Raw genomic sequence first — 20,516 nt, forward strand, 5'->3', positions numbered from 1 at the left:
GCAGCCTGCATTCCATACCAGCCTCCAGGTTCTGGTCCCTGGGCTGGGCCATACTGCAGGTGAGAGGGTCTATAAGGTGTTCAGAGCTCCAAGTTCTTTGGACCATTATCAGGAGACTCAAAAGCTGAGAACAGGGCTGCCTTTCCAGCCACCTTGGTGTGAAGGTGCCAGGGAAGGCCCACCAGCACCCTCTGCCCTGGGTGTCCTGAAGCACAGTCTGTGCCTGGGGTTCACCTGCCACAGCCCTGTGGGGTGGGAGGGCACTGCAGCTGGGACACTGCAGCCCAGTGGCCAAGCACGTGGCCCTGGCTGTACCTAAGTGCAGGCACAGCCCCAACCCCAGGGCCAGCTGTGGAGCACAGGAGGGATGGAGGCACAGGTAGGCACAGCTTCCACAGCTGGGATAGACAATGAGGCTGTGCAGGCCCTGGGAGACAGGCGAGTACCCTACATCCCCATGCCCTACATCCCTCTGCCCCACATCCCCCTGCCCTACATCCCCCTGCCCCACATCCCCCTGCCCCACATCCCCCTGCCCTACATCCCCCTGCTCTACATTCCCCTGCCCCACATCCCCCTGCCCCACTACCTCATCTCTCCAGGTGCCCCTACAGCCCCTTTGGGTCATTTTCTCCCTGTGGATGGCCCCACTCCATCCTCCCACCTCCCATTGGCTGGAGAATCAGCCAATCAGAAGACCCTTGCAACACTCACCCTGCCCATTCTGTTCCCCACAGCGCCCCCCCGTGGCCATCCCCGTGGGGATCAACCAATCAAAGTGCTGTTTGCTGAAGGGCGTGCCCTTAGCCATCCAGGTTGGCTTTTATTGGCTGCTGCCAATGAGCCAGGTGGTGGTGGCCATGCTGCGGGCAGCTGGGCAGTGGCTGGGCCGGGGGAGCACCATGGTGGTGCTGGGGTTCTTCCGGGGCACAGCCAGCCTGGCAGGGGGCAGCTTCAACACCCCTGGACTGCTGGCTATGGTTGAGGCCTTCTACGGGCGTGCAGCCGCCATGGTGGAGCTGGAGGCAGCCCAGCGGGGTGGGCTGCCCTGGGTGCGTGGGCTCCTGGAAATCATCCGGCCCTGCAGCTATGTCATGGAGGTGGCATTCCCCCTGCGCCGGGACAGCGGCACCTGGGAAGTGGTGTGGGGCTGGAGGGCCCAGCACAGCCAGCACCACCTGCCCTGCAAAGGAGGTGAAGCAGGGAGCCACAGGCATACCACACAACGTTCCATCCCTACCTTGCCCTCCTGGGTTCAGCCCTGCCTAACTCAAAGAGCCTGAGTGGGAGGCATCTGTATTAGCATTGTGCAGGTCAGGACCAATATGGAGGTGCCCAGAAGGATGCTCTCCCTGGATGCTTTTGTAGGAGCAACTCTGGGCAATGCCAATTCAATCAGTATTTGCCACATAAGGCATGAGAGTCCATCCTCAGGGACACGTCCAGAGTGGTTCAGATGAAGGGCAGTCTTGAAAAACTCACACTTTGTGTTCCCAAGTGGCATGGATGCTGCTGGTTTCTCTCTCCAGAGAGCGAGCAGCGGCTGGATTCCCTTCTCAGGACAGATTCCTTGTCAGGAAGCTGGGGGTAGCCTTGTCAGGCATGTGGGTAGCCCACCCAGTTCTTCGTGGTTTCTTCACAGAAGGACAGTAGGTACTTGGGAGAGGAAGCTTTGCCAACCTCAGCTGCAGCCTGGTTGTTCTGGCTTGTGCTGGAACATAGGAGTGGTATGGCTGGTGGCCACTTCTGTATGCATTTAACTGCTCATCCTAAACCTCAAATTGGAAACAATTGTTCTAAGCCTTTGTTGAGGGTCCCAGTCTCATGTCTCCTCACCTTTAGCTGGGTGCTTTTGCCTTGCTGCAGCTGTGCTGTTTGAGGTGCTCAGCACAGCAAAGGCTTGTGGCCGTGGGATAAGAACTGCTTCCATTCAGTGGGGATCTGGAGGAACCGGTCTAGCTGAACAATTGCTGATCACCTATTGCGACTAGATGCTGCTGTTTCAGAAGAGTCAAAGCCTTCCCTGTCATCTGTGGTAAAAAAAGGCAGGGACTCTTCACCACTTCTCTTTCCTTTCCCAGGGGTTCGTTTCAGCAGTTCAGTCAGTGTCGACGAAGTAAAAGCCCTGGCTGCATTAATGACATACAAATGTGCCATCGTGGGTACGTACTAGGGAAATATAAAGCATTTAGTGACTTGGGCAGTGGATAGGGCCCTGATACAGTGAGTCAGAAAAGCTCTTTAGATGTTTTGAAAATCAGAAGTGCTCCAGAAGTGCACAGTGTTCCTCTGGGCACAGATGTGTGAGGGCAAGGCTTGCTGTGGCTGCAGAATACACCACTGGCAGCCTGAGATGTTCGCGTTAATCAGGGAGCATCAAGCATTGTGCTTCTCAGATGCAGTCTCTGTGCATGTTGTCATGGATTCAGCTCTGGCTGCTGGTGTTTGTAGCAGACTCGAGTGGCATATCCTGCCCTGCTTCCAGCTCTGCTCCACAGAGCCCATGTGGCATTGGTGGGAGTCATGTGTGGTGTGAGGAAGCACTGGTCCCTTGCCTGTATTCACTAAGTTCGTGATTGCAGTGTTCATCTCCTCCCTCAAGGGAGCAAGGGGCTGGCAAAAAATATCTGCCTGCCTTACCCGGTCTTTTCCAGATGTTCCTTTTGGTGGCGCCATGGCGGGTGTGAGGATCGATCCAAGGAAATACTCCGTGAGTTCACTCCTCTCCTTCCCTCACGGACAGCCCATAACTCACACTCCATTTGCACAACCCTCCCTCTACCTGCGGATCACAGCAATACACTCTGACAAGTTGGGGGAGACGTTTGTAGTGAGTAACACTCACCCAGTGACTGTGAAAAGCATCTTGGGGCAGGGAACTGGGTGGTGAACTCTGGATTATGCCTCAGTGCATCTGACCAGACACTGAAGGAGTCTGGAGTAGGCATGCTGCTGCCGCTGCCTGCTGTGCTAGGAGAAGGTGCAAATCAGTGAGGGGATGGAAGGACAGCAAGCAAAAGGATCAGGAGCTCACACATCATTTTTTTTTTTTTTTGTCTGGGGTGCCCATCTGCTGTGAAGGAACTCCCCGGAGAGGTTAGGGTGCATCCTGCACAGCCAGCACAGGGCAGCTGCCAGACACTGTGATTTTTGGATCTGTGATTTTTCGATCTGTGATTTTTCTTGGGGCCTGTAATAACAACTATGCTTTGTTGTTCTTGCACAGAAACAGGAGCTGGAGAAAATAACGAGGCATTTTACTGTAGAAATGGCCAAGAAGGGATTTATAGGTAAGAGTTGTGTTGTCCCAGACAGAGGAGTGGGCAGCAGTTTCCTGGCTGGGCAGGGACAGAGGCTGACACTCCCCCACTGCCTATCAGGAGCACTCACTGCCCTGGTGCTCTACTGTTCTGTCACTGCTTTGCTCTGTGAATTTGGAGCAGGCGCAGCCTTGCGTGGTGCCAAGCACAGTGGGACTGGGCAGTGGTCTCACCTGGGTCTTATCCTCCATTCCCACTGGCCTGGCAAGTGGCAGGGAGTAGTAAAGGTTTCTCCTGCCTCAGCACATGAATGAGAGCCAGGGTGCTGGTCATAGAGCATTCCCTCTTTACTTGGAGATACTGGAAAGGGACATGGCAAAGACCTTGTGAAAGCCAAAGAGGGAAGCTGGGGAGACCCTGGGGCATGGGCAGCATCATGCTTTGGTCAGGGAACCATTTGGTGTGCTCAGGGACATGAGCAGGCTGCAGAAATCTCCTGTCTATGCATGTGCCATCGGTACGAGCAGAGCAATCAAATTGCAAAGACAAGGTCTAGCAGGGTTCTTCTATCTCTGCAGGCCCTGGCATTGACGTGCTGGCCCCTGATGTCAGTACTGGGGAGCGGGAGATGTCCTGGATAGCTGACACCTACACCCACACATTGGGGTACCGGGTAAGCTCTGATGGTGCTGGTTTGGAGCCTGGGATGCTGTGGGCACTATGGGGATTTTTGTCCAGAGGCCCTCTCCAGTGAGTTGCTTTAGGTTTGGCTGAGGCTTAGGCTAGGCTGCATGAAGCTGAGGCTTGTGGAAAGTCCTGTCTGGAGGAGCTGAACCAAGTAAGGCTGTAACCCTTGTTGTCCCCATCTCGGCCTACAGGACATCAATGCCCAGGCGTGTGTGACAGGAAAGCCGATCAGCCAGGGAGGCATCCATGGGCGACACTCGGCCCCTGGCCGGGGGGTCCTGCATGGCATTGAGAACTACATCACCAACAGAGACTACATGGACTGCATCGGCCTGAGCCCTGGCTTCCCCGGCAAGACCTTTGTGCTGCAGGTGAGCGTTCGGATACGGCTCTGAAGAGGACACTTCCTCAGGACCTTTCTGCCCCTCCTTTCCAGGAGAGCTTTCAGTCTCAGCTCCTGTCATGCTGTCTGGACGTAATTTCCCAAATCTCTGCTCACTCTGTGGCAGCCAGCACTCACCTCAGTAGTGTTTCAGACCCACTGTGTACTGATCAGTTTCTAAGAGTCGATCTCTTCGAAACTTGAACCAAGAGTCAAGAGGTGCTGCACTGCTCACACTGCACAGGCATGCCCAAGGTTTTTCTGTAGCCATCCCACCTGAAAGCACACATAAAATGGAAGCTGTGACTGGCCTATGCCACAGGCAGAGCGGTGAGGTGGCAGGATACCACAGGAGGCTTTGCCAGACTGAATGGAAAGAGCTGATCCCAGTGACGATGTCATGTTTCTGTCACCTCCAAACCACCCGCAGTGAGTTATATGTTACCCACAGTAAAGGTCCCACTTGTGCATGTAGCCCCCATCTCTTCTGGGTCCTCTTTGGGTCTGGCTCACACTGGCCTCACTTTGCCCAGCATCCTGGAAGCTAGGTGGGACCCTGGGTTTGCTGGACTGCCTTTCCCCTTCTCCTTGCTTACAACCGTGGTGAACTGCTTCCCCCTGCTGTAACTCCTCCAGCTCCAGCTCTCAGCCAGGTACTGCTGCCAGAATCCACTGCCCGCTGTGCCCGCTGCCTGCTGAGGCCACTGCTCTCTGCACAGCAGAAATAAATGGGAACTGCAGAGCTGAAGTCCTGCCCGTGGCTGGCGCTCTGCGCTTTCCTCCAGGCCCTTGCTCCCCAGTACAGCTCTCTGCCGCGGGGAAGAGGCTTTGAACCCAGATTTCACCCAGAGCTGCTGCCCACAGTGCCCTTGGAAATGGCCCTGCCTTTGCTCAGCCATTTCCTTTCTGCACATCCTTCTGCTCCTCTGATATGGCAGAGAATCACAGAATCATAGAATATGAGGTTACAAGGGACCTCAAGGATCATCTGGTCCAGCCTTTCATGGGAAAAGCACGATCTAGATAAGATAACCCAGCACCCTGTGCAGACGAATCTTAAAAGTGACCGAAGTTGCAGAATCCATCTCTTCCCTGAGGAGATAATTCCAGTGGCTGATTGTTCTGATGAAAAATTTCCCTTTTGTGGCAAATCAGAATCTGTGAGTAACTGGTACCCATTACCCCTCATCTTTTCTGTGTGATTCCTTGAAAAAGGGAGTCTCCATCTTCTTTGTAGCCACCCTTTAAATACTGAAACATGACAATGGAACAGAGAATGAGAAGGCTGAAGACCTTGGCTACCGTGTACATAAGTTTTCTGTGTTTAGGGGTTGTTTTTGCAGCCTCCGGAACCAGTGTTGCTTTTAGGAGCTGCACCAATCTAGCAGTAGACAGTACAAAATCATCTCCTGCTGCACGGAGAGCTGAGCTACCCTCTTGGCCCCGTGTTGGTGTCATAGCAGTTGGCCACACCCCCTCAGTGTGAGGTGCAAGAGGATTACTTGGACTGTGCCTAGCTGCTGTGTGGTGCTCACCAAGGGACTGTGTTTCTCACTGGATCTGTTTTCTATCAGGATCAACTCTTCCAAACTGAATGGCATGCTGTGCTTGGAATATCAAGTCCAGGAGGCTCTGGAGGTGACAAAGACAGGCTGAGCTGGAATCCCATATCCCCCAGGCTCTGCTTTTCACAGCATTCTAACTAGCCAAGGAGGTCTGTGTCCTTCCAGGTCCTAGTCTCCATCCAGCTGAAACATTTTCCAGGAACTTCTAGATCAGGGATTCCTATTTATGCATCTTGGCTCAAGCTCCTGGGGACTGTTACCAGGGCAGAGGGTCACTTTTCAGTGTTTGTCCCCATGACTTCCCTCTCCCCAGACTGTCTCTGCTCTGTGCTGCTGTAGGGCTTTGGCAAAGTGGGGCTGCACACCATGAAGTACCTCCACGAGTATGGAGCCCGCTGTATTTGTGTTGGGGAGACAGATGGAGCCATTTACAATCCCAGAGGGATTGATCCCAGGGAACTAGAAGACTATGAGCAGGTGAGTTGAGCCCAGTCAACCCAGCCCTTGTTCTTAGCGAGGGCTGATCAGTGCCTGTCTCTGAAATGCCCACAGGGGACTGCCTGTCATCTCCTGCAGAGCCAGCTCTGAGAGCAGCACTCAACGACTGCTGGACTCTCTTGCTCATTCCAGGGCCATGGCACCATAGTTGGCTTCCCAAAAGCAGAGCGTTATGATGGCAGCATCCTGGAGGTGCCCTGTGACATCCTCATCCCTGCTGCGGCTGAGAAGCAGCTCACAACGGAGAATGCACCCCGGGTGCAGGCAAAGGTACAGACCACTTGTGGCTGCATGCTCCCAACAGGCACTGCAGTGGTGTGCAAGTGACAGCAGCCCAGCCAAACCTTCCCTTTTGGCACTCAGCACCTCAGGGAGGTGTCACATCACTGCACTGACAAACTGCCCACTGCACAGAGGTACAGAGCATGAGACAGAAGTGGCAGGTCACATAATTTAGGGAAGAAGGAAAGCCCAGGGCCTTCCCTTTGCTAGCAGGGAGCAAGGCCTGTTGGAGTGACCTTGGCTGACTCTTTTGGCAGTCTTGATCCTCACCACTGTATCAGATCCTCTCCTGAGGGCACAGGAGATGGTACTCTCAAAGGTACAGGGTGTCACAGTGTTGACACTGAAAGTCACAGGCAGCAGATAAGAGTGAGCAAAGTGTGGGACTGCTACAAGTACCTCCTTCCTTCCTTCACTCTGAGCTCCAGGGACCAAAGGGACAGGGAGTGCTGGGACCTGGGACTCTGTCACAGCCAAATTCTTTTGTAGCCTGAGCTTTTACTCATTCTGTGTGAAACATGATAAAGGTTAGATTCAGTCTTAAAGGACTTTTCCAACCAAAAGAATTCTATGATTCTACAAGGTCTGAGTTTTTGCTCACCCAGCTCCAGTGGGGAGGTGTCTGGTCCCTTGCCACAAGATGTGTCCTGGTGCCTCCCAGCAGCAGGGAAAGCATTCTCTTACTGGTTGCTTCTTTCATTTATTCTGTCTAGCTCACCTCTGCTCTGCTTGTCCTCTCAGATCATTGCAGAAGCTGCCAATGGTCCCACTACCCCAGCAGCACATGACATATTCCTGCAGAGAAACATCCTGGTCATCCCGGTATGTCCATACCCACAGGGAGATGGTGGACTCATGGCTATAAGGGCCACAAAGTGTTGTCAGCTGCACTAGTGTGGAACTAGCTGGGCTCTGCCAGGTTCTGGGGCACACAGCATTGATGGTGCCTTCTCATTCAGCCCTTTCTCTGCCTTGCCCCAGCCTCTGAGTATAACTCAGATGCTGATTTCCCTCCTGAACCCTCCTGGTTGTTGGTTGCAGCAGCGATAGTCTACCGGGCTCCTGGCCAGCACTGGAGTGTTCTGTGGCCACTGATGAGCCACAAGCAAACCATGCCACATCACACAGGGTGTCAGAGCAGCTGGTGTCTCTGCTCAGAGGCAGTGCAGAGCCACCATGGCTCTAGGATTCAGCCATCCCAGTAACGTCATCACTGTCCCTGAAGGCAAAACCCAAGGGTATGGGGGGGGACCCAAAGCAGAGGAGGAGAGATCCCCAGATGGGTCTTCTGGTCACCGGAAGCAGCAAATCTGAAGCATGTACTGCCCTTGGCAGGATGTATATGTGAATGCAGGTGGTGTGACAGTATCCTTTTTTGAGTGGCTGAAGAACCTGAACCATGTTAGCTATGGCCGCCTCAGCTTCAAGTACGAGTGGGAATCCAGCAGCTACCTCCTGCAGTCGGTGCAGCACAGCCTGGAGCAGTGGTTTGGCAAAGCCAGAGGGGAGATCCCCATTGTCCCATCCCCAGAGTTCCAGGCTCGTGTGACTGTAAGTGCCTACAGTGACAAAGGGCTGGCCTGACTCGCTTCACATTCCCAGACACTCCTGTCCCAGTCCCAGTCCCAGTGCTGAAAGCTGGACTTTTGGCACACACAGAGCCCCCTGTGCTATCACCGCAGTGATGGAAGGGATAGGGTGGAGATGCCATGTGTGGTGGTATGGCCCTACTGCTTGAGGGTGTCACAGGAAGTCCCTTGGGAGCCAAGCCATGCGTTGGAGCTAGACGCAGAGGTGGCAGGCCAAGCTTAGCCACAGGTGGTGGTCTTGTGCCAAGCAAAGGGGCTGTGTTTGATAAATGGGTTTGGGGAGGCAAACCTCTAGTCTCTCCCACAAAGGATTCACTTGTTCTCCCCATCAGGGTGCCTCAGAGAAGGACATTGTGTATTCAGGACTGGCCTACACCATGGAACAGTCAGCCAAGGTACCTCCACGGGCTCTTGGCCTTGCTGCAAAGACTCTGGGCAGTATTTGAGGGGTTGCCTACCCACAGCACCCCATCACCACTCCCAGGGTCCTTTGCCCCAGACCCTTCCAGCACACAGTAGCCTCATGGCTCTTTTCTCTCTCTAGCGAATTATGACCATGGCTGCAAAGTACAACCTGGGCCTGGACCAGAGAACTGCTGCCTACCTGTGTGCTCTGGAGAAGGTGTTCACTGTGTACAGTGAAGCTGGCTTCACCTACTGACACAGCCTCTCTGCCAGTCACATCACGAGGGTGCCAGTCTTGCTGCGCAGGACTGCACAGGGAGCGCCCAGGACACTGCACGCTGCACAGACACCCTGGTCTCCATAAATGGCTGGTTTGAGTACGTTCTCTCTCTGCTCCTGCACAGGGGGCTGTCTTCCCCCACACCCCCTCTGTCCTAAACCCTTTACAGCCTTCGGGACACCGGAGGAAGATATGATGTTGCTGGTTTGTGTCTTCTTGCCCATGGTTGGCAGAATTGGACCAAGGGAAGTACAAAATACGGTTATCTGTAGGGGAGGGGACAGCCCAGGGCAGAGCCAGCCTCAAGAACAGCTGTCCCGGTCTGTTTTGTAAGACGTAGTGGATGCTGCAAGTGCTGCTGCATCTGGTGCAGACACAGAGAGCAGAGCCAGGGCAGAGATTTGCAAGCATCAGCAAACCTGTTGTGTGTCTGTGCTGACTGCTGCAGCATCACTCCTTGCCTACAGAGCTGGTGAGGCAGCATGGCTGGAGGATTTAATCTGATATTCATGGCAAAGAGACCCAGCCCAGCCTCTCATCCTGGACTGTGCTGCAGCCAAGGGGCTAGAGGCTGACGGGGGACAGAGACCATGTTGGTGATCCTGCCCTGGAGGAGCTGAAGGCCCAAGGACTGTGCTTTGGAGCGGGCACAGGACCTCCTGCTGTGGTGGACATTTGCCCTTGGGGTGCTCACACTGCAGCTGGGGGCCCTGACCCCAAGGGGAGCAGGGAAGGTTGGGGAGACAGCAGAGGAGAGGCTCCCCTTCATTTTGCACATCTAGCACAATGTCAAGATGCATCTCTAGGATGAACCTTAGAAACAGCAGCTCATCCTCGTGGCTTGAGCCTCCATGGGCTCCCTGCACTCACCTGCAGACAAAAATCACTGCGTTCAGTGCACAGGCAAATGGCACAGGATGCTGCCTGTGCCCCAGGCCTCAACCAGAGCATGGCTGGAGGCCCAAGGCATGGTGGGCCTCCATGATGCAGCAGTAAACAGACAGGAAGGCTTCTTGCTCTCATGGGGACCCAGTCTTGCCTGCTCCCCCAGTCATAAGGGGTCAGGTAGTCTGCCCCAGGTCCTCACCCCTCTTCCCAAAACTACTCCTGCCACCCAAGCATATGGCTAGCCCTTTCCCCACAGGAAAACAACAATCAGGACGAGGGGGCTACAGACAAGAGTTGGCTTTATTCACAGACACGGGGGCAGCTGTGTCACTGGCAGCTGCCCTCGTATTGCACATCCAGCGACGGAGGGTGGGAGGAATATCCATGCCACAACACAACACAGCTTCGGCACTACGGGACCTCAGGGCGGGGGCGTGGGCACCATCACCACCCAGCAGGCTGGGAAGCAGGCTTGGGCACCGAGGGTTCACAAAGGCAAAAGATCTGTCCACCCATAGATAGATAGAGATATATAGATATAAAAAAAAAAATACTTCCATGATGAGCAGAGCAGAACCATAGGGACAGGCGTGCGAGCAGAATGTACAGCAGCCCGCGAGCAGGCAAACATGCGGTGTACAGACATGGACACGTCGGGACACAGCCAGGGCTTATGGCACTGGGAGGGAGACAGAGCCATAAACCCGGGCTTCACAGACACACACACCAGCCCCTGTGGGCAGTGCCCACAGCTTGGGCACACGCCAGGGCTCGGGGGCTTGGACACAGAGGGGTTTTCTCACTGCTAGACACGGTACAGAAACATAGACATGGTCCCTTGGAACGGAACTGGAGGAAGAACTCGTGAGCGAACAGGGCAGGGGCACTCCTGCTCCTCCCTGGCACGTAGGCACCGGCCAGGGGTGGCTGAGGAGGAGTAGGGGGCTCCTGGCAGTTCGTTGTGCTGCTGGTGGAAGAGGCGAGGATGGGGGTCCATTATGCCTCTGGCTCGTATTCCTGGTATTCCTCCTGCAGAGTGGAGAGAGAAAGAGCTGTTGAAAGAGCCCAGGTGGGGCACAGAGCCCCTGTTCCCCCAGCCCCACACCAGCCTGCTCTCCAGGCTGCAGGGCTGCATGTATAGGGAGCAGGCAGGCTCTGGGCTTTGCTCCAGAGAGCAGCAGCCACTGGCACACTTACTGCTAGCAGCCAGTGCTCTCTGCAGTGCCCTGCGCACCCTTGCTGCTCCATCCAATTACCTGTGGGGGCTCCTCGTAGTTCTCCCCCTCTGGCTCCAGCAGTGGCTCAACCAGTGGCTCCTCAACAGCCTCCTGGGCCACCTCCTCTGGCTGGGGGTGAAATGGGGCATCAGTTCCAAGCACACATCCCCCACACAGCATCCACCCTCCCTGACCCTGCCAGACCAGGGGGCACGGGCAGAGATCAGCAGTGCACCCAGGATATACTGGGGGCTCCATGTGGGGAGCACCAGTGAGGGGCCCAAGGCACCAGCCTGCCTAACTGGGAGGTGACAGAGGTCTGTGGGAGCAAGAGCAGGGTGAACATGCCCCTGCACCACTTCCAGCCTCAATTCCAGGCAAGTGATGGGTGCTGGCACCATGTGGGCCCTGCGGAAGCATCCTGCATCCCTGGCAGGGGAGGGCAGTGCTGGGTAACCCCTCCCTGGGGCTGGCAGAGCGGCTGGCAGGAAGGGGAAAGGGGGGCAGCCAATTCCCCTGTGCAGCAGCAGTGGCAGCAGTGGCCTCATTTCTTCAACTGATGCTATTTTGGGCTAAGCTGGAAGCCAACAGCTCATGGGAGCAGCGAGATGCAAGCCCGCCACCCCTCCCCATCCCTCGGCTCCGCAGCTGTCAGGTCACCTCACAGCTGCTGGAGTGATGTGCGACGTCCCCACACCGCTGGCCGCCATGCAGGAGCCTCCGCAGGCACACGTCCACAGCGGCTGCACACGCGGCTGGCACACTCGGGGCAGCGGGCACCGGCCTGCTCTGGGCTCAGGCAGGGCAGCTGGGGACCCTTGGGGTCCCTCCCACAGGGATGGGGAGCAGCCAACGGGCTCCTCATATAGCCTCAGGACATGCCAGCTTCCCCGTGGGCATGGCAGTGGCCAGGGGGAGGTCTCACCTTCAGGTCTGCAGGGAACTCCTCCTTCTTCACCAGCCCAGTGGCTGCCGCAATGTTGCCAGCACCTGAGAACGCCGCTTCGCCCAGCTGGGATGCCTGCTCCTTTGCTTTCTCAGCCACTGCAAGAGCCAGGGGTGCCCATCAGCACACACCCATGCCAGGGAGGCATGCAGCTCCGTGTCCAGCATCACCCTGGGGTGGGACTGGTGGGAAGTTGTTTGGCAGGATCAGGCCCTCCCCACCCAGGCACTGGGGTGGGGAGGGGGCCAGGACACTGCTCTGCAACTGGACAGGGAGTGTGAGCAGCCACCACAAATCCTTCGTTGCAGGCCCTGTTATATAAGAGGCTTTAGCTGGGTGACATCAGCCCCTCAATTAGCCTCTGATCTCGTTAACATGGCCACTCTCCAGGCCAGGAGGACTGTGGCAGAAAGACAAAGGGGACCCATACCTGAGGTGACACCTTGCACCACGCCTTGGGTTTTACTTCCTGGAGGTAAAAAGAGACAGAGATGTGGTTAGATGGGCCAGCAGCCAGGCTCTGCCACGTGCCCAAGACCCTGGCAGGGCTTTGCAAGCCAGGACAGCATCCTGCCCACACCTCAGGCTGGCCATGCCAGGGTGCTAAGCACCCTCCAGGCTCCCCACAGGGCTGCTCTAGTCCCTGCAGAAGCCCAGGCTGGGGTGGCACAGGGCCAGTATGGCATAGGGCAGAAACCCCGGGGTCCAGTGCCATGCTGGGGAACAGCCAGGTAGGGTGAATGCCAGCCATGCTGCTGAGCAAAGCCTCCTGTGGGAAACACAACCTATACCCAGGCCTGGTGCCAACATGGCATAAGAAACCCTACAGCCAGAGTGGCCTGGGGCTGGTTTCTGCTGCTGGCTGTGCTGACCTTGCCAGACTCCCTTCAGGCAGAGTGACACTTCCCACAGATACCAGGAGACCCCATGGGATGGGAGCAAAGTGCCTGTGACAGGAGAGGGAAAGGCTAGATAGCTCCTGCAGGATGGGGTCTTGAGGTGCTCCTTGAGCTGCTGGACCTCAGTTCAGGGCATGTACCCCTGGACAAGGTGAGAGTCCAGGGAAGGTACCCACCACCGCCTGGGGGAACAGCTCCAGGGCCTCAGATTTCTCAAAAGGCTGCTGCCCTCCAGAGTGGGACAGAGCCCCAGTCCTTTGCTCTCCTTCCTGCTGCAGGCAGGGGTGGCCTCAGCTCCCTCCCTGAGCAGCCCAACACCATAGTCTGGCACTGAGTCTGCCAGAAGCTGCCTCCTCTCTGCCAGCAATAGCTTCTAGGACTTGGTCCCAAAAGCACTCTGGCCCCTTGGGGTAGCGTGGGGTGAGATGTGCTCCAGGGGCAATAGCATTTCTTCAGGCACCCACTCCGAGCCAGGTGCATCCCAGCACTGGGGTCACCGCCTCCATCACAGTCCCTCAGCGCTCCTGCTCCTCAGCGAGGTGTCGCGGAGCCCTCGGGCTTAGATCATCCTGAGCCGCAGGGGATCCGGTCTCCGGGCGGGTCCCATGCCCTCAGCTTGGGGACCAGCCTCGACCCTGAGCTCGCCTGCGGGACTCCATTCTCCAGTCTGCGTATGCCCCGTGGCCAAGGCACTGCGGGCACCGGCCCCTACCCCGAGGCACCCCGCTGGCAGGGCGGTCTTGGCGGGGAACGGGCAGGGGCAGGCGGGGGGGGCTGTGAGGAGCGAGTCCGGGGACAGGTGGAACCGGCAGGAGGACGCAAGGGCAAACGCAGGAGCAGGCAAGGGCAGGCAGAGGGGCAGGCAGGTGACGGGCAGGGATTAAGCCGGGGGGCACGCAGGGTGCAGGCAGGCCGAGCCGGCTCTTACCGACATAGAGGACCCCCTCCTTGGTCTTCTCGGCGGCCTCGGCCACCCCCTGCTTAGTCTTCTCGGCGGCGGCGACCACCCCCTCCTTGGCCTTGGACAAGCCCTTCATGAACACCTCCATGGCGGCTCTGCGGGGAGAGGCCGCACGGCTTCACCCCGCCCCGGTCCCCCCCTCCCGGTCCGGCCCGGCCCCGGTCCCGCCCGCCCCGCGAATCCCCGCGCATCCCCCCGGTCCCACCTCGGACCCGTCCCCGCCGCCCGCCCGACCTGTCTCGCTGGCGGCGGGGACGGGCGGGCCGGGCCGGGCCGGGCCGGGCTGCGGCGGGGCGGGCTCAGTGCGGCTGTGCCGGAGCCGCGCCGCGCTGCGCAGCGCTGCGCCGTGATGTGCTGGGGGAACCGCGCCGCGCCGAGCCGTGACCGGCAGAGCCCTTGCCGGCCGCCCCCGCAGCGCCAGAGACTGGCACCCCCAGGACAGTGCCACCACCTCGCACCTTCTCCACATCCCCATCCACCCTGATCCCATCCCACGCTGTCCCTATGTTATCCTGTCCTAGTCCCCATCGCACACTCTCCCTGTCTCATCTTTGAATACTGATCTGATGCTCTCCACTCTATAAACTGTTCTCGTTCCATCGGGTGGGACTCTGTCCCATCCTGTTCTGTCTTGTCCCTGTCCCACCTCTTGCACGTTCTACTCTGTCCCTATGCCATTGCTGGCCCCCGTCCTATCCTGATCCTCATCCCCTTCTCATGACCTCATCCCACTTTATTCCCATCCCACTCTTTCCCCACTCCATCCAGTTCTGATCCCATCTGCTCACCATTACATAGCACACTGTCTCCATTTGATTTCTATCCCATGTTGTTCCTATCCCATCCTACCCTCATCTCATCCTTCCCATCACATCCCCACCCCCATTATGATGCTACCTTGCTTTATCTGTGCACCATTCTGCCCTGTCCCATACCACACAACCCTGATCTGAAGCCTCACCATCCCCACCTTACCCCATCCTACCACCTCCCACTGATTACACCCCACCCTGACCTTTTGGGCTCATCCCTGAGCTCCCTGCCTTAAGGAAGAGAATCCACCCATCTCCCTGCTCCCCAGGAGGGGCAGGCCCAGCACTCCCACCCCACCAGCTGCACCTGGAACACCTGCCTGTGGATACTTAAGAGCCAGGGTGGTGGGAGGGCTGCCTGTGCTGGGCAGGATGGCTACAGGGGAGCAGGTGAGTGCTCTCCTGGAGCCTGGGTGGTTCCTCTGTTCTTCTTGGGGTTCCTGGCTGTGGAACTCATGTCACATGGGTGGGGTGGGAGGGAGGAAGGAAGAAAGGAAGGGAAGGAGGGAGCAAGTGAGGAAGGAAGGTAGGTGTGGAATATGGTGGCACAGGCTCCTTGCTAGGGTGGCTGTGGTGCTTGCTTGGGCTGTTCTTCCTTCCCCAGCGGAGGCAAGAGGAGCGAAAGCGGCGGAGGGCTCAGCAGCAAGAGCTGCTCCTGGCAGGAAGCCTGATCAAGCACCCCCTGCAGAACAGGTATGGAGGGCCTGGCCATAGGCAGCCTCTCCCAGTGCTGGGAGCGGGGTGCTGGGGCTGAACATGGTCTCCAGCATGGCTGAACTGCCCCCCCCCCCCCAAATCCCCTTCTTCTCTAGATGGGCACTGTGGTTCTTCAAGAATGACAAGAGCAAGATGTGGCAGGCAAACCTGCGCCTCGTCACCAAGTTCAGCACTGTGGAGGACTTCTGGGCGTGAGTGTCCCATGAGTGGGCAATGTGCTGCCCCAGAGAGGCCATGGGTTTTGGGGTCTGGGCCAGTGGAGGGTGCTGGAGGTCTCTGAGGGGCTTCTCATCTCTTTCTGTGTTTTGTCTTCACTTGGCACAGGCTGTACAGTCACATCCAGCTTGCCAGCAAGCTCACATCTGGCTGTGACTACTCCCTGTTCAAGGTGCGACACCCTCTCTGCTGTAGTCCCTCCTTAGAACCCCTACGGCACCCAGCATTATGGGGGCACACCGAGTACTGATTGTGCTGGCAGGGTACCCTTGCCATGGAGTGGTAGAGGAAGCCTGGCTGGGCGCTCACAGCTCCTCAAGCTGGCTGTGGCCAGGTTGTTGGTGCCCCTGACCATGTTCTTGTCTGTCCCTAGGATGGCATCGAGCCTATGTGGGAGGACAGCCAGAACAAGCGTGGTGGGCGCTGGCTCATTACCCTGGCCAAGCAGCAGCGCCATACTGAACTGGACAGTTTCTGGCTGGAAACGGTGAGACCCTACTTGGGCTGGCCCATGGAGCCCTGGCAGTAAGTCAATGTCAAGCCCCAGTGGGAACTCTCCTGGGCTCCTGTTCTCCCAACAGCTGCTGTGCCTCATCGGGGAGATGTTTGATGACTACAGTGATGAGGTGTGTGGGGCCGTCATTAACATCCGTGCTAAGGGGGACAAGATTGCCATCTGGACCCGGGAAGCAGAAAACCGTGAAGGGGTCACCCACATCGGGTAATGCACCTTCATGGGGGGAGCTGTGCATTCCCCCAGGGTTGGGGGAATGAAGTCCCTGGGAGGGGGAGAAGTGATGCTGCCCTATTCACAGAGCCTCTTGTCTCCTCTAGGCGCATCTACAAGGAGCACTTGGGCCTGCCGCAGAAGGTGGCCATTGGGTACCAGGCTCACGCGGACACGGCCACCAAAAGTGGCTCCCTCACCAAGACCAAGTTTGTGGTGTGACTGTGGGGAGAGGGGGGAACTGCCCACAGGGTCCTACTGTCCCATACTATAATGAATATCAGCAACTGACATGGTCTGTGTTTTCCAGGGCTGGGTCAGGGCTCCAGTGCCCTGGTAGGGCACTGTTACTGTGTCCTGTATCTACCCACTGGGTAAGCGAGGCTGGGAGCACAAAAGTGGCATCACTTGTGCATCGCTGTGTACTTGGGGCATTGTGTGTCTCCCGGAACCAGTGTTCCTGGATAGAGTGCCCAGAAGGATGCAGTGCTCAATCCCCTCCTGGCCAAGGCATGAGCACAGCTCGCTGCCCTGTGAGCTTGAGTAAGGGAGCAGCTCCTCTGCAGTGGGATATGGGTCTACCTTCTTGGGAAGACCAACTCCCCAGCCAAGGGCTGCCCAGTCACCCCACAGGGATGGTACTGGGGCTGCAACACAGCATTGTCCCCATACTGCTCACCTTCGGCTGTGTTTGCTCACATTCCTCCCACAGCCTACCTGCGGTACAGGTGCTAAGAAGTTTATTTGCATCCCAAAGGTTTGATGGTGCCAGGTTCACAGCCCTGATCTGAGGCCTGGGAGTTGCTGGCTCTTCCCTTCCATGGACCATGTGGTCTGCTGTCCTCCCCGGCTGTAGAGGCGGCCCCTTATGCCTCTTCTGCTTCAGACCAGGCTCTGTCCTTTAATCTTTTATTTGTGTTTGATTATTGGGTTTGTCCTTTGCCTGCATACTCTGATTCTTGAGCTGGAGCTGCCTTCTCACCTCCTGGTAGCATTGCCTATACTTGAGGCCTCACTGCAGCTCTTTTTCAGGAGGAGACTCCTCCATCTCCTACAGGAACACCTGGGCAGCTCTAGCTCAGCCCAGGGTTTCATCCTGACCAGAACAGCACTTGGTGTTTACAGAGCTTATCCTGCAGAATGACAGAGTCTTGATGCTGTCCCTGATATTGCAGTTGGTTGAGAAGTGTCCAGATGCAGCTCTGCAGGCAGGTGTTGCAGCCATGGCATCCTGGGCCTTTGGCTGCCTGTGGTACATCCTCGTAGGGCTTGATGAGCCCTACTGAACCATTGGACGCTGTCATGGCAGCCCAGAGCTGTGTCCCTGGGACTCAGCTGCCATTAGAAACACATAATTTAGGGTGGAGAGGACCTTATTAAGAAATAAAAAATAGTCCAGCTTTTCTGCAGGTCCCCTGGGGCTGCCCTCCACTGCTCTGTGTGGCCACCTGTGCTGGGGTGGGAAGGTGGGGGCTTATAGCAGGCATGTAGTGTGCCAGGCTGTGTGCCAGGCCATGTTCCCATGTCCTTGCGTTGTGTGCTGGCCCCGGGCCCTTTCTCTCTTACAGGTAGAAGGCGGACTGGACCCTGCTGCCTTCCCTATGGGGCAGCCAAGGAATGCTGCGGGCGCTACGGGCCCCACGGCGGGCGACAGAAGCAGGCAGGGAGCGCCTTCCCTGTCTCCCATTACAGGGGTGCCAGGAGTCCCAAATCCGTCTGCACTGCTCGAGCCTCGCCACACGGTGGAGCTACTCGCCCGGCCTTAGCCAGCTCCGGCGCGGCAGGGCTGGCAGCCTGCCCTGCTTGCAGTGGGGTCCCTGCCTGCTGCGGCGTCCCAGCTGCCCTAGTGTAGAAGCGGGGCAGAGCTGCCCCAGCCCCCGCACAAACACTCACTCCACTACCCCACCGGTGCGAAGCATCCAGAAGCCATGTGTGGGGCAGGGGTTTTGGAGCTGGCAGGCCTAAAGGTGGAGGGGAGGTGAAGAAACAAGGTGTGTGTGGGGTTGTTACAATTCACATCTGACACTCTGTTAATGGTCCTGCTTTGTGCCTTCTCCAGGTGGCATGAAGGGGCTATCTGTCCTTCTGTTCCTTCAACGCCCTCCTTTATCTGATATAGTTCCCCAGAGCCCTTACCTGCCTTCAGGGATGACAATCCCACCTCCTGGCTCTGCTGGGACATTGTCCCTGTCCCCTCACCCTCATGCTGGACGCAGCAAGTGTGCTGTACTCATGAGGCGTCCAGTGCCATGCCGTACCAGGATGCTGAGGTTACCAAGGGGCTTGGTGGCAGAGGCTGCCATGTGATTCATTGCCATTCATGTGCAGCTGTAGTGGGATTTCATTTGTTTGGGAAAATAATAGGGGACACTTATTTCTGTGGGTTTATGGGGTTCCTGTAGCTCAGCCACTCTTTGGGAGCATGATGGCCTCCTTCCTCAGCTCCTTCACACCAGGATCCCTGCCTGGGGAGAAGAGGGTGCTGTGAGGTGGGTGGCACATGGTGGGCACAGCAGTTGTGAGGAGCCACCCAGCAAGCACAGCAGTATCAGTGCTGCCCTAGGCCTGTCTCATGCTGGGCAGCTGTCCCAGCTGGCAGCCGAGCTGGCAGCCTTGTCAATAATCATAATTAAAAATTAATACTAATCAAAAGGGAGAGGCAGATGGCAGCAGACATGCGGCAGGGCTGCAGGTGGGGGTGGGGGCTGGAGATAGGGAGGCCATCAAGGACAAGGATGGGAGGCAGGGGGGCAGGGTGCTGTGGCACCCATTGGGGTTGGGGGTGTGCAATCTAAGGGACCCACACGGCACAACAAAGATGGGGAATGTGGGTCCAGTGTTGCTGTGGGGCACAGTGGGAATGGAGACAGGAGTACAGCAATGGGCTAGTGCAAGCATGGGGACCTGTGTCCCCCTCTCTGAGTAGCAGAGGTTGATGGTACCGGGTGTCTGTGTGGGGTCACCTTGCTTGTGCCTGGCATGCAGCCAGGGCCAGGCACTGCTGGCCTGCGCCTCAGCTCGGCAGGCTGCCAGCCTGGCCTCTCCCTGCACCATCAGCTCTGATGGCTATGGCAGCAAGGGCATTTCCTGCCTCCTGCCCCCCTGCACACACCTTGTGCCAGGTGCAAGCAATGAGTGCTGCAGGATTAAAATCCCCCAAAGTAACTGGGGAAGGAGCTGCTGGCTCCCTGGCAGGGTGCGTGGGCTGGGGAAGAACAGGCAGCACTGGCTCACTGTGGGAGTGGGCAGGCAGCGCAACTGCCAGCACAGGGGCTGTGCTACACTCTTCCCTTGGTGCCTGTGCCCACCTCCCCTGCCCCATCATGTATCCAGAGCCATGGGGATGATCTGGGCCCTGGCAAGGGAGATGTGGCACACAGGGGACCTCTATTCCTGTGTGCTGTCAGCACTCCCTGAGCATCCCCAGGGGACTGCCCCCCACGAGGGGCACCATACCTTCTCTGCCCATCCTGCTGGGCCTTAGTGAGGGCACAGGCTGAGCTTGCCCTCCATCCGGAATCACCATGACACGCGAGGAGGGGTACCCAGGATGAGGGGTACCTACCGCACATTGTTCCCATGACAACCTCCCCGGAGACAGCAGCCGGTGCGGGAGATGTGGGAGGCATGGGGCCCATGGACCCCTCCACTCTTGGGCTCTCGCACCTGGCAGGACACAGCAGGGTGCAGCAGAGAGGCTGGCTTTGGGCTCTGCCTGTCCTGTGCTGTTCCATGCCCACTGCCTCTGCAGTGTAGGGCAGGCAGGCATGGCAGTGCCGGTGCTGCCCACCTGCGCTGGGCTGCTGCCTTCCAACAGCTGGTTTGCATAATGGGGTTAGCATGGAAGGATCTGAGCGGAGGGGAAAGGGTTAAGTGCCAGCAGAGGCGGGGGAGAGTGGAACATTATCTCCTGCCCTGCGGCACAGGGAGCCTGTACCTGAGAAGGGTCCATTGCTGTCACTTCTCATCTGAGCAGCAGCCAGGTTCCTGCAACACGGCTGAGCACTCTCCTTCCTCGCAGGGACGGGTTGGCACTTCCCGCTTGGCAGACGCGGGCGGGGGGAGCGGGCGGATGGGATGGGGACAGGGGCAGGAGCTGTGTGGCCACAGACTTGCAGGCATCAGACGTACAGGCATGGCTGCAGCGCGGTGCTGAGGCAGGCTGCAGGCAATGCTTTGCCACAG

The 20,516-nt window shown here is 57.5% G+C and overlaps 3 protein-coding genes across 5 annotated transcripts; 2 read left to right on the forward strand and 1 right to left on the reverse strand.

The window, feature by feature from the left end:
• The first annotated feature begins 1,058 nt into the window (after nt 1-1,058).
• Nucleotides 1,059-8,924, forward strand: LOC128972788 (glutamate dehydrogenase 1, mitochondrial-like). The gene is made up of 12 exons (XM_054388894.1): nt 1,059-1,194; nt 2,082-2,162; nt 2,655-2,710; nt 3,227-3,290; nt 3,839-3,933; nt 4,139-4,318; nt 6,234-6,371; nt 6,525-6,662; nt 7,416-7,496; nt 8,010-8,225; nt 8,596-8,658; nt 8,808-8,924. Exons 1-12 carry the CDS (start codon nt 1,095-1,097, stop codon nt 8,922-8,924), a joined length of 1,329 nt encoding a protein of 442 aa, XP_054244869.1. The 5' UTR covers nt 1,059-1,094.
• A 1,908-nt stretch (nt 8,925-10,832) lies between these two features.
• Nucleotides 10,833-13,947, reverse strand: SNCB (synuclein beta). Of its 3 annotated transcripts, XM_054389213.1 has the most exons (5): nt 13,827-13,947; nt 12,430-12,468; nt 11,979-12,097; nt 11,093-11,182; nt 10,833-10,865 (listed from the first exon to the last, which is right to left on the reverse strand). In XM_054389213.1, the coding sequence occupies exons 1-5, from the start codon at nt 13,945-13,947 to the stop codon at nt 10,833-10,835; spliced, it is 402 nt and encodes a 133-aa protein (XP_054245188.1). The 3 variants fall into 3 exon arrangements, with proteins under 3 accessions (XP_054245188.1, XP_054245189.1, XP_054245190.1); XM_054389214.1 differs by lacking the exon at nt 12,430-12,468; XM_054389215.1 differs by lacking the exon at nt 11,093-11,182.
• Nucleotides 13,948-15,043: 1,096 nt separating this feature from the next.
• Nucleotides 15,044-16,553, forward strand: EIF4E1B (eukaryotic translation initiation factor 4E family member 1B). The gene is made up of 7 exons (XM_054389065.1): nt 15,044-15,061; nt 15,276-15,364; nt 15,484-15,579; nt 15,713-15,776; nt 15,978-16,091; nt 16,186-16,325; nt 16,439-16,553. Exons 1-7 carry the CDS (start codon nt 15,044-15,046, stop codon nt 16,551-16,553), a joined length of 636 nt encoding a protein of 211 aa, XP_054245040.1.
• Nucleotides 16,554-20,516: the final 3,963 nt, after the last annotated feature.

The sequence above is a fragment of the Indicator indicator genome, chromosome 18 (genome assembly GCF_027791375.1).
Source record: "Indicator indicator isolate 239-I01 chromosome 18, UM_Iind_1.1, whole genome shotgun sequence".
Taxonomy (NCBI): domain Eukaryota; kingdom Metazoa; phylum Chordata; class Aves; order Piciformes; family Indicatoridae; genus Indicator; species Indicator indicator.

Coding starts and splice junctions, on each gene's coding strand:
- SNCB (XM_054389213.1), bottom strand. CDS start 13,947: ATGGAGGTGTTCATGAAGGGCTTGTCCAAGGCCAAGGAGGGGGTGGTC. Junction 12,098..12,429: donor GGTGCAAGGTGTCACCTCAG/GTATGGGTCCCC, acceptor TGGCTCTTGCAG/TGGCTGAGAAAGCAAAGGAG. Junction 10,866..11,092: donor ACTACGAGGAGCCCCCACAG/GTAATTGGATGG, acceptor TCCACTCTGCAG/GAGGAATACCAGGAATACGA.
- EIF4E1B (XM_054389065.1), top strand. Junction 15,365..15,483: donor AAGCACCCCCTGCAGAACAG/GTATGGAGGGCC, acceptor CTTCTTCTCTAG/ATGGGCACTGTGGTTCTTCA. Junction 15,777..15,977: donor GTGACTACTCCCTGTTCAAG/GTGCGACACCCT, acceptor GTCTGTCCCTAG/GATGGCATCGAGCCTATGTG.
- LOC128972788 (XM_054388894.1), top strand. CDS start 1,095: ATGGAGGTGGCATTCCCCCTGCGCCGGGACAGCGGCACCTGGGAAGTG. Junction 3,291..3,838: donor GGCCAAGAAGGGATTTATAG/GTAAGAGTTGTG, acceptor CTATCTCTGCAG/GCCCTGGCATTGACGTGCTG. Junction 8,659..8,807: donor CCATGGAACAGTCAGCCAAG/GTACCTCCACGG, acceptor TTCTCTCTCTAG/CGAATTATGACCATGGCTGC.